The sequence below is a fragment of the Plasmodium reichenowi genome, chromosome 13, assembly GCF_001601855.1.
Source record: "Plasmodium reichenowi strain SY57 chromosome 13, whole genome shotgun sequence".
In the NCBI taxonomy this organism is placed as follows: Eukaryota; Apicomplexa; class Aconoidasida; order Haemosporida; family Plasmodiidae; genus Plasmodium; species Plasmodium reichenowi.
This window is the reverse complement of record NC_033658.1, coordinates 1981581-1994875: the sequence shown is the minus strand read 5'-3', so window position 1 is coordinate 1994875 and position 13295 is coordinate 1981581. Positions and strand designations below refer to the sequence as shown.

Genomic DNA, 13295 nt, shown 5'->3' with positions numbered 1-13295 from the left:
AATTATTAACATTTTACATGATTATGTTAAAATTTATTAAAATTTTTTTCTTTTCAAATCAAACGTCAAAAAAAAAAAAAAAAAAAAGAATTCATTTATACATATGTATTATATATATATTAAAATGAGTAAACAAAGAATATTTTAAAAAACATACATATATATATACATATATATAGTTTTAAATTAAGAAATAAAAAACAATGTTTTATATAGATACATTTTTAATTCTACTTATATTTCTTATCTTGGAATATATAATATTATATTTATATATAATATAAAAAAGAAAAGGAATAATGTATGTATTCGTAATTTTGAATTGTATTTAAAAGTGTTATAATAATATAATATATAAAAAAGAACTATTTTATTAAAAACAAAATATTTATATATATATATATATATATAGAATAAATTCACTTTTCTTTTCTCCTTTCCTTAGTATCATTTTTTCGGCTGTTCCAATTGATAATTTAATAAGGAATATATAATTGTGTAAAAATGGTTCAGATCATTTATAATTACAGATGAATTATTCGAAGTATTTTCAATATGTCTATATGTTGTGTTTAAATAATGTTCATTTATATGTAAAGATAATTGTAATTTATTTTTTTTAAAAAAATATAGAGGCTTTTTAAATTCATAGGCCTTCTTATACAAATTGTAATTACCAAGAACATATAAACCAAATCTTGCTCGAGAAAAAGCTACAATTAATCTTTTAATATTTTTCATATATCCTATACTTCTTGATCGTACTAATGATAATATAATATAATCATTTTGTTTTCCTTGATATTTATCAACAGTTGTTACTTTTTTAGGCATACCTATTAACTTATTATACATACAATTTTTCTTTAATATATCTAATATTAATTCTTTTTGACCATTATATGTTGTTAAAATTGTTATTACATCATTTGGATATCCTATTAATCTCATATACATATATATTGCAACCGTCATTTCAGCTTCTAATAAATTTTGATAAAAATAGGGTATAGGAGAATATTCTTCAGATGGTACATGTATAAACTGATATGTATATGTAAAACCCGGATTGAATGATCTTACAAAATTGTCTTTATATATACATTCTAAATTAGATATTTCAATATTATATTTACTATAGAAATATTTATAGATATTACATATTTCACTTCTCATACGACCTTGTTCATTTAAATATATAGATGGTAAATCTAATCTTAAAAATCTCTTATATAAAGATTGTTCATAATTAGCAAAATCCTTGATGTATTTATTTTTTATTATAGGAGGTAACTGATTTGAATCTCCAACAAATATAATTCTTTTTAATTTACTTTTATAATATCTATTTTCTTGAAGTAATAAAGGTAAAAACGTATCATTTTCTGTTATTTGTGTACATTCATCTATTATAATATTATCAAAATAGAATTGTAGTTTCGCTATTTTACTTCTATTAATACTTGCATGTGTACATGTCATTGCAATTACTCTAGCTAGCTTAGCAATAATATAAGTACATCTTTCTCTTTGATTTCTTAAAACTTCAAATGCTCTACAATCTTTTAAATGTTCGAAATTTTTAACTAATTTGGATAAATAATATTTACTTACATATAAATCATCTTCTCCCTGTTGAAATTGTATATTGAAATGATTTTCGTCTAAATCGTCATTTATATAAGGATTTGTATTTTTATTTTTTTTCAATATATTATTATTTTTATCATTATTATCTAAATCATTTATCTTAGCTATATGAGCACTATTTTGAATGTTATGACCATAATTGTCACTTAAAGAATCAACATTGTGATTGTTATTATTATTATTATTATTATTATTATTATTGTTTTTATCATCATAATCCATATTGATTACACCATTAGTAATATGCTTTTCATCTGATATAAAATTAGTTTCCACAATTTTATCAAGTACCTGTAAATTATATTCTCCCTTCTCAGCTTCATATAATTTGCTTTTATTTTCTAGATACGTTTGAAGAGATATGCCTTGTAATTTTAAATTTAGATATTTTTTAAAAGGAAATAATATATTATATATACTTAGATTTAATAATTTTAATTGATTTTTTGGGTGTATCAAATAAAAATATGGCTCATCATCTTTTAATAAATCCATACATTTAATTTTCTTACAATTACTGTTTTCTTCTATATTATCATTTTCCCATAATAATCCATTTATATTATCTTCATGGTCCTGAACATATATCTTAGGACATAAAAATAAGTTATATATATCATAATCTTCAGTAGACGATGAGAAATATAAATTAAAGAATTCATCCACCTTGTTCTCTTCATTATTAAATTTATTTTTAAAAAGATATACAAATTGAAAATATAAGTAAATTCTTTTTTTAACATATCTTTCATAATATTGATTAGCAGTTAAACAATTGTATATTTTTTGGTTATTATAAGATTCTGATAATAAATTAAGATCATTTAATAATTTTTGTCTTAAATCTAACATATAATTTATTCTTCCATATTTGGAAAAATTAAAATTTTCATCATCATAATTATTATACATATTATTAAGTTGATAGGTATTCATATATTCATCTTTCTTATTATATTTTTCATTTAACTTATCATTCATAATGTCATATTCATTTATAAAATTTTCAGAATCTACTTCACCCATACCAACCCTACATAAATATTTTTGATGAATTACATTTTCTTTTACTAATAAATTAAAAATATAATTTAAGCAACTATTACTATGGGTGCATATAAGTATTTTTTCGTTTTTTTTATTATTAAACAATATATTAATAATTTTATTTAAGATACTAGTCTTTCCACTACCTGGAACCCCTTCAATAATGGTTATACCTTTATATATACCACTCTTTATACATTCTATTTGTCTTTCAGTATAATATATATTTTTTTTAATAATTTCTTTTTTTTTCTCATTATTTATATATTTTATATTTGTGCTATTCTTTTTTTCTGTATGTATTAATAATCCTTCTAGAGGATAATTTGGATCTTCATATATTTTATTTTGTAATCGATATATACCATCTTTAATTCTTAGATATTTTAGGGAATCTTCTATAACTTTATGATAAATATTTTTTATTTTATTATGATCCTTAATGGTAACACATTTGTTGTTATTTGTTTGTAGGTTGTTATCAAGATTTGCTTCACTATTACCATCCTTATCATTATCATTATTATCATTATTTTTTACTTTTTTCTTCTTTGTGGAAACATCTTCGTTCTGATTCTGTTCAACTTGCTGCACAACATTTTTCTGATTTTGCTTCTTACTTAAAAAGTTATTGAAAATTAAAAAATATTTCTTTTCCTTAAATTCAAATTGGAATACAAAAAAATTATTACACTCATATACAATATCAATATTTGCTACAAACTTTGACACAAAACTGGTGTCATCAATTTTATATTTATTGATTACACAAATATGATAAAATAAACTTTCTATAATATTCTTTTCTAAGACATTTTTTTTCATGCAATCCTTTTCATGTTCATATTTTATTGGTACATAACTTAAATACAGTGGTTCAATATATTCATTTAAAAAATCATGCACATTAAAATTATTATCATTTAATATGTTCATATAAGACAAATCCACACACATATATCCAACATTCGTCGTTTTAAGTATATGTCCTATATTCAAAAAGGTATTCAAGTAATTAATATCATCTACATTTGTTTTCATAAATTTGAAAAGAGATTTATTGTAGGAGATTTTATTTTTGATTAATGATTTGGATGATTGTGTCTCATCACCGTTTGATGAAACATCACTTGCGTTTGAATTATTATGATCATTAAGAGCAGCATTATCTGTATTATTATCACTATGGGTTTCGTCTTCATCATCATTATTATTATCATCATTATTATTATCATCATTATTATTATAATCATTATTATTATAATCATTATTATTATAATCATTATTATTATCGTTGCTGTCCGTTTGGTACTCATCATTGTTATTATCACTATCACTTTCATCTTCTACATTTTGCTCATCCTTATCAGGATGATAAGCATTGTGCAATGTTTCGTCGTAATATTTTATCGAATTATCACAGTAACCCAAAAATATGTCATGGACCCAATGAGGTATAATTGCATCATCAGGATTAAGAATTAATGTCTTGATATTATTTAGAATGTAATAAAAATTATTTTCTTTTTGTTTTCTTCTTATTAGAAGATTAAAGGATTCGTATATGTCAGGATTATTTAGAATATCTTTTTGATATTGTATATAATCTAAATATACTGTAATTTTTTTTAAGGTACATTTTTCATTATTGATATCTTCATCATCATTACCTATATTAGAATATTTTATAACTTCACAACCTCTAACATGATTAATACCTAATAATTTTTTCATATCATTATCATTAATAACATTTAATTTATTTTTATATAGATTAGTATAATTTTTCACAGATACAAGAAATAATATATCAGAAGGTCTAATCATATTCCATTCATTTTTGATTCTTTCATATTGTTTATATCGTAAATCAATAATTATTTCTGCGCTCACTTTTTTATTATCATCATCAACATTAATAATTTTGAACGAATCAATTTTATTACTCATTCTCCTTTCATTAGCAAAATAGGTATTTTCTATTTTATTAATATCAATTATAATAGATTTTAATTGATATTCGTTATATGTATTTTTATTTATATGATTATTATTATAAAGAATAATATCATTTTCTTCTATTTCATTATTCGATTTTCTTTTTCTCGTCATATTATTTACATTATCTATAATATTAGATGATTGATAATTATTTGTTTCTTCATTATTATAATAATTTTTTTTATATTCTTTTTCATTCATATTATGATAATCTATTTTATCATCATCTATTTCATACACATATTTTAATATACTACTTTCATTTACCTTTTTATTTTTTGGATTAGTTTCATATACATATTCTAAAATATTTTTCTTTATATCATAATAACTTTGTAATTTGAATAAATTATATATTCTAAAAATATAATCATTTATACATAAATATTGTAAATTTAATTTTAATAATGGTTTTGTATAAAGTATATATTTCTTTTTTTTCTTTTTTTCATTATTAGTTTTTACGTCTTCATTAGAATCTATTAATATATTATCAAATAAATCCATTTCATTTGGATAATCACATTTTTTTTCAATTTCTTCAAAAATGTTTTTTTTAAAACTTAAATTTTCAATTAATAATATAATATAAAATATTTTTTTCTTTTCATGAAATATATTTAAATGATTAAATAAATAATTAAATTTATTTTGATTGTAGCACTTAAATTGTTCTCTATTTTTCTCCTCATTATTTTCTCTTTTTGTTTCTATTTTTTCTTCATTTTTGTTATTCTTCCCCTTTCTTCCTTTTTTCCCCTTACTACTACAACTACTATTATTATTATTATAATCATTTATATTGTCCTTTATATTGTCCTTTATATTATCATTTATATTATCATTTATATTATCATTTATATTATCATTCATATTATCATTCATATTTTTATCCATATTTTTATCCATATTTACATCTGTATCACTTGTAAGACTCAGCTTTTTTTTCGGTTCACTCATACTTTCATCATTGTCAATAAATGTATCTATATTGATTACATATTTTAAATTCTGACACAAAAAGGATAACACATTGTGATCCAATTTGGTTAGATTTTCCCACATTTCTTTTTTTTTATCCATCACATAAACAGATTTTAAATAATAATTTTTTAAAATATTATGATCCTTATAATATTTATAACAAAATATTTGAAAGGACTCAAAGTTTTTATAATGTTCGTTATTAATTTCCAAATATGTTAATGGGTTCCCTGAAAAATTATCTATATACATTTCCATATAATATCTAAACAATTTTACTAATTCTTTGAATTGCCTCTTATCTTTATTCAATTTCGATATTTTACAATAAATAAATACATTAAAATATTTTAAAAAGATATATAATATTCGTCTAGAATAAAGTTGACTTAATAAATCGATAAAAAACTCAATACACTTCTCAAGAAATAATAAAATATATTTATTATTATTTTGTGTACATGTATCTTTTTTTTGAATTTTATTTTTTCTATACATATATTCTTTATTATTCATATCTTTAACTTTTTTTTCATATTTTGAAAATAAACTTAATATTTCTTCTTTCTTATAATCTTCATTATTATTATTATTATATTTATATTCATTATATTGATATATATCATCTTCACTAGAAACATATTTATAATCATTTTCAAAGTTCTCTTCTTTATTCTGTAAATCAATATTAATTAACATATTTATATTCTTATTATACCTTTCATCATAAAATTTGCTATCACATTTCAATAATATATCCATATCTTCTAAATATGAAATTGTATTTTCTTCTTCTGTGATATTTTCATTTATTATTTTTAATTTTTCTAAAAGTTGTGTACCAATTTTTTTATTATCATCAAAAGTATATATATCATCATCATCATCATTTTCTAAAATGTTCATTTTGTCAAATATATTCTCACCATCAGATGTATCCGACAAAATATCTGTATCATGTAATTCATCAAAATTATTCCTTTCTACATAATCTAAAACTAATAAAAAGTAATTTATAAGATTGTAGAAAAATGCATTTTTATTTATAAATAATATAACATTTTCATCATAACAAATTTTATTTTCTTCATTTTGTATATCATTATTTATTTTTGTAGATGATCTTTTCCTTTTCTTCTTATCATCATTTGGTATATTATGTTCCTTCTCTTGTGTATCTACAACACAGTTACTTGTATATATTGATAATATATCATAATTTTCATAATTGTCATATTTTCTTTTCATAACATTTAATATATTATTATATAACACCTTTGCATCTTCATTTGTTTTAAATAGAAAGGTATTTAAATATGTATCATTTATATATATCCATATAAATGGATTACATAAATCTACACACAATTTAAACAGAAATTTCTTATCTATACTAGAATAAATATTTATAAAAAATTGTAATATATAACATTTTTCTAAAAAATTTAATTTATATAAATTTTTCCTATATCTTTTTAAATTATCCAACAATATTTCATCATTGTTACCTTTCAAATCCGATGATAAAAATTCACTGATAACAAAATTATAATTTATTAACTTGAGTGTATTAAAAAATAAATTATTAAATTTTTCTATAAGAAATTCTTTATATAAATTATATTTCTCATCAATATCAAAAGTAGTCGAATTTCTATTTAAACCATTCTTTTCATTATATACTAGTTTTTCAAATTCGTCAATTTTGTTATATATTAATTGTTCCCAGATTTCATGTTTCCCCTTTTCTTCATATTTATAACAAAGAAATATTACGATAGATAACAAATGTTTTAAATGTACATTCTTTTTATTATTTAATTCATCATTCGGATGAAAAAATATGCTGTTATTATTTAGTTCATAGAAATTATCATACATATTGTAATAGGGCCATAATATTTTTTCAAAATATTGATAATTTTCTAATTTCTTTAAATGTACTGATTTAAAATTTTTTCTTCTTAAATAATCATATGTTTTTCCGATGATGTTTAAAGGATTGTTATTATATTCCATATCATCATTAATATTATTATTGACACAATTATTATTATTATTATTATTATTATTATTTATATTTTCATCATTTTTTTTATTCTTATAATGGGCACTTCCCTTCTTTTTTATATTACAAAACTGTTGAAAATCTACATGTTCAATCAAAAATTTGATATCATCATCATCACAATTATTTATATTATTATTTATTTTATATGAATTGTTTGTACTTTCTTCCGCTTTTTCTAAATTACTTGGTACATCGTTAAAACCATCTTGTGCTTTCTCGTTAATAGAACTATTTGTGTCAAACGTATCTTGTGAACTATTTTTTCTGGAAGAAGATTTATCACTTGCTTTTCTTTTTTTATTTTTAGATGTTTTTTTCATCTTTTAACCATAACACATATAAATATATCTTTTCTCAAAATGTGAAATTTTATATGTTTAATTTCTTTTTTACTTCTATATGTATAAATATATATATTTGTTTTTTTCTTCCATTATATTATACAATATATATATATATATATATATTATATGGAATAATTATATATTTAACTTTTTATTTTTTTTTCTTCTCTTGAAAAATGAATAATCTTATTTAATCGTATTTGTTAAAAGATACATAAAAAATTAATAAAAAAAAAAATAACCTTTTGATAAAGAAAATTCTCCATTCATTTTATACTTTGTTAATTATTTATAGTTCATTAAAGTTTATAAAATATCAGATTATAATGTTTCATTCCACATATTACAATTTTCTTAAAATGTTTTTAATTATAAAATAAGATGTTATATAATATAATATAATATTATATATATTTTTATGCATATATAAATAATAATAATATATATATATATATATATATATATATATAATTATATATATAATAATTTTATATATTTATTTGTTCATATTTAATTCAAAATATTTTTATGCTTACTACTCTATTCCTTCTATTTCATAAATTTATGCCACGTATATTTTTTAAAAAATATTAATAACGTAAATAACAAAAATATAAATCAAAAAAAATTATTGAACTATATATTTAATTATAAAAATTAAAAAAATTTTTTTTTTTTTTTTTTTTTTTCTGTTTTATTTTTTTATGTCATTTCTCTTTTTGGGACATATGTTTCTTCTATATTATATTAAAAAAATATAACCAAAATCATTGGTTAATATACTTGCAAAATATATATATATATATATATGATGAATTTGTTGATATTACTTCTGTATATATTTTAGGATTATTTTTCTAGTTCTTAATATATATATTATGTATATTATATAACATGTAAAGTTTTTTTCACAATAATGATTATTTAAAAACCATAATATCTTTAAATATTTATGTATATTTAATATCACAAACCTAATACTCATCTTCTTTACATAAAATTATTAATATATGTATTACTCCACAAGGATAAAGACCATATTACATGTTCATAAAAATGGTTATATGTAAAATTATTTTTACCATGTAAAATAAATGTTCTTTATATTGTTTCCGAAAGGAATATTTTTTTCTATCCTTAAACAATGATACAAGGAAGAAAATATATATATATATATATATATATATATATATTTGATGAATTATTATAATAGGAAATATTCTTTTGGGTTTTCTTTTACCTCCTGATTTCATATTTTTCTAAGTAATATATTAAAATAAAAGAATTGAAACAACGACAATTCACATATAAAAAATATATAAAGATATATATATATATATATATATATATATATATAGAATAAATTATACACGTTATTTATTCTTTCTTTTTTCTTAAAAGAAAACAAAATATTATTCATATTATCATTTTGGTTAAATATACTAAATACTTTTTATGCCGCAAATGTGTTAAATTATGTAAGTATGTTATTTTATTATATATTTATAAAGTATCTATAATTTTTCTTCTTTTTTTTTTTAATTATTTTCTTTAAAGCAGACAATGATAACATAGTATATTTTAATTAAAAAAAAGGATAAGTACAACATATAAATATTTTTTTTTATTTATTATTTTTTTTCTCAACTCTTCATATTTATTAATTAATTTTTTACATAATAAAAAAATATGAACATAATTTACAATCAACATGGAAATTTAATTTATATAATTTCATATTTTATATGTTTATAAATTTCAAAAATATGAATACATTTCTTTGTAGAAGACAAAAAGGAAGTATAACATATTTTTGCTAAGTGTATACAAATGTTTATTAATTTAGTTCTTATTAAATTCTTCACATTATTTAAAAAAGATATATATGAAAATAGTCACATGTTTATTTTAAATATCCCTTTGTATATATATATATATATATATATATATATATACTTATCGTGTTATGTTTTACTTAATCATATAACATTTATTCGATATAATATTCATTTTCTTATTATTAAAAAATGAAAATAAAAAGAATTCAAAAAAGTAATAATAATCCTTTAAATTCTTTTTACATTGAATCGGAACAAAACATTTTAAAAAATTTGATTCCTATTAATACTTTAAAAGAAAATAACAACAAGAAGATTATTTATAGCTATAATATTCTAGATGGATTTAAATATAAAATAATTATTAAAAAGAAAACACATAATATAAATAATATATACAAAATAGTTCTATCCTTAGATCATCCCAATATAATTAAATTAATTCAATATGCTGAATCGGATTATTATTTTATTAGCGTGTCTGAATTTTTTTCAGGTTTATATATAATAAAGATAAAACAATAAAACAGATAAAATAAAATAAAATAAAACAATAACAATTATAATTAATTAATATTTATAAGAATATAAATTTCATTTTAAATTTTAGATATAAGCTTATATGACACAATATCCTTCTCTGCAATATATGATGAGGACAAAATTAGAAAAATCATTTATCAGGTTTTTAATAATTTATGAAATGAAAACAAAAAAATGATATAAAATGAATAATTTTTTAAATATATATATATATATATATATATATGTATATATACATATGTATATATATATTTTTTTTTTTTTGTTAGATTGTTTTAATTGTAAATTATTTACACTCAAATAATTTCTTACACAAGTAATAAAATAAAAGCATATATTGATAATTTCATCTAGCTGTTATCTATATTTTAATTTTTTCTTATTAAAATAATATATAATTCTTATGCATTTATAGAAAGTTAACTCCTCATAGCTTCCTCATAAAAAAAATAAACAATGATCTTGTGATAAAATTAGATGACATTCATAATATTGTAACTATGCCTAGCAAATGTATATTAATAAAATATATATATATATATATATATATATATGTCTAAATATATTTATCAGCACACATTAACATTCATATATGTATATTCACCTGGTTTTATTTTTCTTTAATTTTTTTTTTTTTATTTCCCTTTTATACCTTATTTAGTAACGTCCAAATATAAGAGTCAAAACATTTATAGCATCGGATCCATAAGTAAAATTTATATATATATATATATATATATGTAGACACACACTAAGGATAAATATATTTATTTAAAATATTTTTATACATAATATATATTTTTATTATATCTTAAAATAAATAGAATAAGGAAAACTATATATTATAAATAGTTTTCTATGATAATAAAAATTGTCACCAGTTGTTAATATTTATTTATTTATTCATTTTTATATTTTTGTTACTTTTAGTGTATTTCTTAGTATGTGGAGAGTTTCCCTTATACTATTATAAAAAGAATGAAAAAAAAATTTGTATTTCCAAAAAATTGTAAGTGAATATTAAATATATATATAAATATATATATATAAAGGTTAATCCTTAATAATGAACAATATTAATATAGAATAAAATATTATAATAATCCCTTTAATATCATTATATTTTATTTCATTGATAGATGGAAAAATTTTTCATATAAAGGTCGAGATTTTATAAAAAAAATTTTACTCGGTAACATGAGGTAGTAATATAAAGAATACATATATAAATATGATATAATAGAATAATTTAATTATATTTAAAAGCTAAAAAATTTGTCTTTTTTCTCTTTGAATTATTGATGAATGAAAAATATATATATATATATATATATAAACATGAAAACACTTTATTATGTAGTTCCATTATATCATTAAGAGAAGCACTAGATCATGTAATAAAATAATTGAAAAAGAAAAAAAAAAAAAAAAAAAAAAAATTCAAAATAAATTGATATATAGAAAAGTAAAATAATTATAAGTGATTTAATCTATTTTTTATTTTTTTTTTTCCTTTTGTTTAAGGAATGGTTTAAAGAAAATATAAGACAAAATACTTATATAAATTTTGAAATGCTAAAAAGGTAGAAAATGAGCATAATCATTTACATTATATTATATTATATTTTCCATTTTATACAAACTTTCCGAATCATATATTCATTTATTTTTAGTATTTATAACTTTTGGAAAAAGAATACATTTAAGAGATATATATTAAATAATCTTGCAAAGCTTATAATAAATGAGGATATATACAGTAAAATAAATAAATTAATCAATAAATAAAATTTACTTATAGTAAAAATAATGTGTTAGTGTTTTATAAAATTATATTATTATTTTATAGTATGCCAATCCTTGTTCTTTTATTTGGACATACTACAACAAGGATCAATTAAATATGAACAATATTTTATTATAATGAACAAATTAGGACTTTTGGATGGGGATGTAATATATATATATATATATATATATATATATATATATGTAGATAGATGTGTAAATATTTATTTATATGATATTATATTATATAATTTTTTTTTTTTTTTTTCATATAGATAAAAATGTCTTTTAATGGATTGGATATTTCAAGAAGCGGAAAAATACAATTTAGTAGTAAATAACTTTTTTTTTTTTTTTTTTTCATAAAAGGAACAAAAAATAATTATACATTTAAATATATTTAAATATTTATTTATTTAATGCTTAGATATAATAGCAAGTCTTATGAATACTTACATCAAGATTAATAAAACTATAGCATTCCAATTTTTTAAAAAAGTAGACTATAATAATGAAGGTAATTTATATTTTCCTCATTTTTAAAATGGTTGTTCTGTATAATTAGATATACAATTTTATGTGTAAAATTGTATATATTAAAATATTAACCATATCTTTATTTATTATTTTATTTTATTTTACTTTATTTTATTTTTCTTTTTATATTCAGGTATAATAACGAAAAAGAAACTATATAAGTTTTATAATTTGAAAACAAAAAATGAAATAAATTCCTATGCGAAAAAGAAATTTAGTAAGATACATTTTATATTTTTTTTAATTTATATAAAATACATTAAAAGGGGAATATATATTACCAATGTATATATATATATATATATATATATATATATATTATACATTATGTTAACTATATATATATTTCTTGCAGCATTTGAGGAATTCTATAATTACATTAGGAAGGAATAAAGATAATATTTAATTATATTTTTTCTTTTTTCTTTTTCTCATTTTTAATTAATAAATTACAATGGTTAAAGAAAAAAACAAATATTACATATTAAAATA

General features: G+C 18.3%; 2 protein-coding genes across 2 annotated transcripts; one reads left to right on the top strand and one right to left on the bottom strand.

Moving 5' to 3' along the window:
- Positions 1-447: 447 nt before the first annotated feature.
- PRSY57_1351700 (P-loop containing nucleoside triphosphate hydrolase, putative) lies at positions 448-8073 on the bottom strand (the record flags this gene model as incomplete). Its single annotated transcript, XM_020115216.1, has 1 exon — positions 448-8073. One exon carries the CDS (start codon positions 8071-8073, stop codon positions 448-450), a length of 7626 nt encoding a protein of 2541 aa, XP_019970139.1.
- A 2051-nt stretch (positions 8074-10124) lies between these two features.
- PRSY57_1351600 (hypothetical protein) lies at positions 10125-13196 on the top strand (the record flags this gene model as incomplete). Its single annotated transcript, XM_012909439.2, has 15 exons — positions 10125-10431; positions 10546-10619; positions 10748-10794; positions 10894-10991; positions 11140-11187; positions 11409-11487; positions 11618-11680; positions 11839-11872; positions 12003-12061; positions 12152-12237; positions 12328-12431; positions 12542-12599; positions 12694-12783; positions 12937-13020; positions 13159-13196. 15 exons carry the CDS (start codon positions 10125-10127, stop codon positions 13194-13196), a joined length of 1269 nt encoding a protein of 422 aa, XP_012764893.2.
- Positions 13197-13295: the final 99 nt, after the last annotated feature.